Raw genomic sequence first — 6777 nt, 5'->3', positions numbered from 1 at the left:
GAAAATGAGTAGTGCCTGGCGCAGTGGCACAGGCCTTGCAATCCCAGTGACTCTGGAGACTGAGACAGAAGGATCACAAGTTCAAGTCTTATCAATTTGGCGAGGCCCTGTCTCAAAAAAAAAAAAAAAAAAAAAAAACCACAAAAAACCACAACAACAACAAAAAAGAAAAAACAGCTGGAGATGTGGCTCAGTGGTAAAGCGCTCCCGGGTTAAATCCGCCCCCCGCCCACTTTTTTTTTTTAAAGTAGTTTTTGCGAAAACTATAGAACAGACTTAGAGACGGGAAATTTGAATTTATTTTATTGTTCTGAAGAAAGATACTGGCTTGAGATAAGATGCAACTTTCTAGGGGGAAATAAGGCGCCACAATGGTCTACGTATTTTGTAGTCCTCCGGATTGAGGGAAGGATTTATTCACGAAGCAAAATACCTTTAACGTTTTTCTGAAACTTCGAGGGCACGAAGGGCATCCGTCGAAATGGCTGAATATTCAGAGAAAGGAATTATTTCACTGAATCCCACTCTGTAAAAAAACAAAGCGGGTCGATACACGTGGACTGTGCAGATCGTACACTCGGCCTCCGATTGGTCGGGCCTGCTTCTGCGCCGGAAAAAAGCGGAAGCGCGCTCTTTTAAAGTCGCCGTTCTAACGTCGAAGGACGCTGGCCACTTCCGGCTTAGCCATGGCGGCCAACGCTACAACCAACCCGTCGCAGCTACTGCCGCTAGGTAATCGTCTTCCCTCTAGGAGTCGGAGCGGGGAGCTGAGGTTGAGGACCTGGGAGCGAGGGGGAAAAGTATCGAGCGCTTTCCCGCTCGGCAGCTGGTCTGGACTCCAGGACTCCGGGCGCCAGGCCGCCGCTGCTCTCTAACGTGGTTTCGGAGGCACAGCCGGCACTGGAAAAGGTGTACACTTAGTGAAAGGGGCCTCGGCTTTCTTTGTGGTGAACTCGCCTGTACCGTGCCACGGGTAGCCGCTTCGCTTCTCGGCTTGGCATTTAAGGTTCACAGATTAGATAGACCCTGTAAACTGTGTGGTCGGTTGAGCTTGGTGCCCCCGTCCGCAGCGAACCTTAAAAGAGGAATCTGTAAACTACTCCTTTTTGTCACGCATTCATCAAGTAGTTTGCAACACAGTATCTGGGTTCAACAGTGAACTTAAGTCACAGCCTTTGTGGGGATGGGGTTGTGGCTCAGTAGTAGAACGCTTGCTGGGTTTGGTTCTCTGCACCGAAAAATAAAGGTCCATCTACAGCTGAAAAATATATTAAAAAAAAAATCACAGCCTGTGCTTTCGGACAGCACGCCAGTAAGAATAATGCTAAGCTGACTAAAGAGATGTTCGAGTTGCAGTCAGAACACAGATGGACTTCTTTGGATGAGGGAGGTAATGACAGGAAAGTTTCTGGTGAAGATAATTATGCCTCTTTCCTCCAATATGTAGTTGGTGAAGAGTGTTTGAGTTAGTGGATGTGACTGTGGTTGAATCATTTTCATTGGGCAGACTCTTTTGGAATGCCCCGCATATGTCAGACACGGAAAGAGTTATGAACAAGAATAACCATGGTTCGTGCCTGATGGACTGTAGAGTCAGAGAGAATGGGGTGTGTGTGTGTGTGTGTGTGTGTGTGTGTGTGTGTGTATTGCATTAATCATGTAATGTAAATAAAACTACAGTCATTAATAACTACAAAGAAGGGGTAAGTGGAGATCACGGAAGACTTTTCTGTTAAGTAATGTTTGAACAGAAATTTGTTTTATGAGACCTAAAGTTGTTGAATGAATATTTTTCCTGGTTTAACTTTCACAATATACAAATAAGGCATGCCAGTAGGCACACTCTGTGCTGGGGATTGAACCTAGGTCCTCAGGTATGCTCAGCAAGCCTCCACCACTGAACCACACTCCCACTCTTTCAAATTTGTTGAAATAATGAATGGATAAAATATGTTTTCTCTACAGAGCTTGTGGACAAGTGTATAGGATCACGAATTCACATTGTGATGAAGAGTGATAAGGAAATTGTTGGAACACTTCTAGGATTTGATGACTTTGTCAGTATCCTTTCAAAAAGTGGTGGTGGTGGCCTAGGTTTTTAAAATGTATTTACTAATGCAGGTATGAGTTATAGACATTCAGTATATTTCTGACTGATGATAAAAATCATTTTATTTGGGGGAATCTGGTGATAGGATTGATTGTTAGAGTTATACTGAAAGAAGACGAAGTTCCTACCAATAACATGCCTTTTCAATTTGAGTCAATGTGTTAAACATAATTAAAACAGAACAAAAGCAGAAGCCAGAGTAAATTCAACCTGATATATGTATTTTCTTAACTCCAAATTTCAGATATGGTGCTGGAAGATGTCACTGAGTTGTAAGTAGTATCGAGGATTAAAGAATCAGGGGAAATGTCTGTCTTTTTAGTTAAATGCAATTATAGTATGATTGAGTCAGTAAAATGATAAAAAAAATTACTTATGGGATTACCTTAAAAACAAATTTTATTTACTGATATTTGTAAAATTGGATCAGAGGGTTATTGCTTTAATGTAATTTTTACTAAATTGCTAGGAAGTTAGTATAGACAGAGCTATAAGGTAAAAGATACTAAAAAAGAGGAATTTTAGAGCTCAGGTCAAATTAAAGAACTAGTAATAAGAACATTTAACTGTATAACAAAATGTAAATTATGGCTTGATGGTATTAATTTATAAAAATTATAACCATCTATTTTTAAAATTGAAGTGATTACAGATCGGTTTAATGACTAGGGATCAGCAGTAATAGATATGTTAAAGAAAAAGAATGAGGCTGCTAAATGTTTTTTGTTGTGTTGGATCTCCATTGCAGGTTTCAGCCTTTTTTTTTTTTTTTAAATATTTTTTGAATTGTAGATGGACACAATATATTTATTTTTATGTGGCGCTGAGGATCAAACTCAGTGTCTCACACGTGCAAGGCAAGCACTCTACTACTGAGCTACCACCTCAGCCCAAGTTTCGGCCTCTTTTTATGAAGAAGTGGATGTAGATCTTAGGCTAATCAGTCTAATCTGTTGCCCATGAGGAAGAATGTACATTACCTAGTGGATAATCTTTTTTTCTCTGAAAATTACTAATATAGTTGCCTGACCTCACCTTCATTTATGTGCAAATTAACATTTTTCGTGCTGGGGATTGAATTCAAGGCTTTGTGCATGCCAGCTTCAAGAACAGCCATTTTAGAGAGGAAATGTATTTCCAAAATGTTGGCTTTGATTATCTGTTTATCATGACTAATTTTATCTGTTCATTTAGTGAAATCACACCAGAAGGAAGACGGATTACTAAATTAGATCAGATTTTGCTAAATGGAAATAATATAACGATGGTAAGACCCATTAAGCTATTTTATTTAGGTGCTAGTCCTTTTGGCAGAACAGGGATTACAAAACTAACTTGTACTGCTGCTTGCTTCACTAAATGCTCATGGGCCAGTAGTGTCTAAGACTAGGGATTCTCTGATGGTCAGGGCCAAAAGCCTGAGATATTATAAAGGCATTGGGCCTAAAGATTAATTTGCTTGGGTTTTAAAAATTTTGTATTTTGTTAGAAATCATTGTTGAGATACATAGTATTAATTTTTAATGTTGGGAATTACAGCCAGATATTGATGACCTGGAGAGAATGGGGATGTGAGGGAGCGGGGAAGAGGTAAAGGTGGCTTTGATTAATGGGGAATACATAGGGGTTTTTAGATGACATGGTGATATTATTAATACACTCTTTTTCCTCCAATGCAGCTGGTTCCTGGAGGAGAAGGACCTGAAGTGTGAACGAATTTCCTTGACTTATGCTAGATTCCATTTTGTTTTATAATGACAACAAAATAGATTTTTTAAAATCTTTTAATGTTTAGATTCTCTAAAGCTAATTTTCCCGTTAAAGGGAAATGCTTTGAAGATGTATTGTATGACCATTTTTCTAAGTTAATCATGATTATCTTGGAAAAAGAAGAAATTAGTTTGTTTTTTGAAGACTAAAAAATAAAGGTGTTTTTGGTTAACTGTTATTTATTACACTACAGTAGCCAGAGGAACAAATACTATAGTTGTTTTGCCATTTGCTTTCCTGTCATTTTATATCAGTTTGCATCCTCATTTATATTATTGATTTCTAAACAATTATTTCAAACAAAATGATGAACTTTGATTTTGAACAGGTATATTTAAAATACCTGAAATGATTCTAGAATTAAATTTGAACTCTGGTATTTTGTGCTGAGGATTTTTCTTTGACATTGCTGAGTTTTGGGTTCTAAGACATTTTTACCTGGTAGGACCAAAGGGGCTAGGGATTGATTCGTTTTCTAAATTTGGTGTGGGGTTTGATGATAATCTTGTGGATCTAGTTAACTCACTCTGGTTCCATTAAAAAGTGAAACAAAGCATAAACAACAACAGAAGTAAATTGGACTTCCTCAAAATTAAAAACTTTTGTTTCAAAGCACACCATCATGAAAATAAAAAAGACAACCCACAGAGTGGGGGGAAGTTATTTGTAAACCACATGGCCGACAAGGGACTCATCTAAAATATAGGATGAATTTTTATAAGTCAATAATAGAAAAGACAATCCAGTTTAAAAATGGGCAAAGGATTGGAATAGACATTGTTCCAAACAAACACAAATGACCAATAAGCACATGAGAAGGTGTTCACATTGCCATTTTAGGGAAATGCAGATCAAAATCTCACTGAGAGGAAATGCAAATCAAAATCTCACTGAGATCGGACTTTGTATACACTATAGGATGGCTGTAATAAGGGAGAAAATCACAAGTATTGGTAAGGAAATGATAAAATTAGAACTCTGGTACATGTTGATATGAATGTTAAATGATGCAGCAGCTGTGGAACACATTTTGAGGATTCCTCATAAAGTTAAAAGAAAGTTACCATATGACCAAGCACTTCTACTCTAGGTTTATAGTAAACTAAAAACATACCACATAAACCCCTATATACATATGTTCACAGCAGCAGCATTTATAATAGCTGTGAAGTGGAAACCCAAATGTCCAATGGATAAATGTGATTTATTCATACAATGAAATATTACTCAGCTATAAAAGGGATGAAGTGGGCTGGAGTTGTGGCTCAGTGGTGGAGCGCATGTGTGAGGCACTGGGTTCGATCCTCAGCACCACATAGAAATAAAGGTATAAAGAATATCCATAATAATAATAAAAGGAAAAAAGTACTTTTTCAAGCAACAGTGGGGATGAATCTTGAATATTATGCTAAGCTAAAGAACCCAGACACAGTAGACCATATGAAATGTTCATAACAGGCAAATTCATAGAAAGCAGCTGCTGGAGGCTGGGTGGAGAAAGGAAAGTGACTTAGAATTTCTGGGGTGGTAAAAATGAAGTTCAGGGTGGAGGGTCATACAACTTTGTGAATATACTAAGACCAACTTGTACACTTTATTTATTTATTTATTTTTAATTTTTATTGTTGGTTGTTCAAAACATTACATAGTTCTTGATATATCATATTTCACACTTTGATTCAAGTGGGTTATGAACTCCCATTTTTACCCCGTATACAGATTGCAGAATCACATCAGTTACACATCCATTGATTTACATATTGCCATACTAGTGTCTGTTGTATTCTGCTGCCTTTCCTATCCTCTACTATACCCCCTCCCCTCCCCTCCCCTCCCCTCTTCTCTCTCTACCCCCTCTACTGTCATTCATTTCTCCCCCTTGTATTATTTTTCCCTTTCCCCTCACTTCCTCTTGTATGTAATTTTGTATAACCCTGAGGGTCTCCTTCCATTTCCATGCAATTTCCCTTCTCTCTCCCTTTCCCTCCCACCTCTCATCCCTGTTTAATGTTAATCTTCTTCTCATGCTCTTCGACCCTACTCTGTTGTTAGTTACTCTCCTTATATCAAAGAAGACATTTGGCATTTGTTTTTTAGGGATTGGCTAGCTTTACTTAGCATAATCTGCTCTAATGCCATCCATTTCCCTGCAAATTCTATGATTTTGTCATTTTTTTAATGCAGAGTAATACTCCATTGTGTATAAATGCCACTTTTTTTTTTAATCCATTTGTCTATTGAAGGGCATCTAGGTTGGTTCCACAGTCTTGCTATTATGAATTGTGCTGCTATGAACATCGATGTAGCAGTGTCCCTGTAGCATGCTCTTTTTAGGTCTTTAGGGAATAGACCAAGAAGGGGAATAGCTGGGTCAAATGGTGGCTCCATTCCCAGCTTTCCAAGAAATCTCCATACTGCTTTCCAAATTGGCTGCACCAATTTGCAGTCCCACCAGCAATGTACAAGTGTACCCTTTTCCCCACATCCTCGCCAGCACTTGTTGTTTGACTTCATAATGGCTGCCAATCTAACTGGAGTGAGATGGTATCTTAGGGTGGTTTTGATTTGCATTTCTCTGACTGCTAGAGATGGTGAGCATTTTTTCATGTACTTGTTGATTGATTGTCCTCCTCTGAGAAGTGTCTGTTCAGGTCCTTGGCCCATTTGTTGATTGGGTTGTTTGTTCTCTTATTGTCTAATTTTTTGAGTTCTTTGTATACTCTGGATATTAGGGCTCTATCTGAAGTGTGAGGAGTAAAGATTTGTTCCCAGGGTGTAGGCTCCCTATTTACCTCTCTTATTGTTTCTTTTGCTGAGAAAAAACTTTATAGTTTGAGTAAGTCCCATTTGTTGATTCTAGTTATTAACTTTTGTGCTATGGGTGTCCTATTGAGGAA

General features: G+C 38.3%; 1 protein-coding gene across 1 annotated transcript; it reads left to right on the top strand.

Annotated features, from left to right (window-relative positions):
- The first annotated feature begins 597 nt into the window (after positions 1–597).
- Lsm5 (LSM5 homolog, U6 small nuclear RNA and mRNA degradation associated) lies at positions 598–4259 on the top strand. The gene is made up of 5 exons (XM_046426087.2): positions 598–732; positions 1966–2061; positions 2355–2382; positions 3305–3377; positions 3790–4259. The coding sequence occupies exons 1-5, from the start codon at positions 687–689 to the stop codon at positions 3820–3822; spliced, it is 276 nt and encodes a 91-aa protein (XP_046282043.1). The 5' UTR covers positions 598–686; the 3' UTR covers positions 3823–4259.
- The last annotated feature ends 2518 nt before the right edge of the window (positions 4260–6777 follow it).

Source organism: Marmota monax, unplaced genomic scaffold (genome assembly GCF_021218885.2).
Source record: "Marmota monax isolate L192 unplaced genomic scaffold, Marmota_monax_Labrador192_F-V1.1 WCK01_AAM20220418_F8-fsc00133, whole genome shotgun sequence".
Classification (NCBI taxonomy): Eukaryota; Metazoa; Chordata; class Mammalia; order Rodentia; family Sciuridae; genus Marmota; species Marmota monax.
This window is presented reverse-complemented; position numbering and strand designations above follow the sequence as displayed.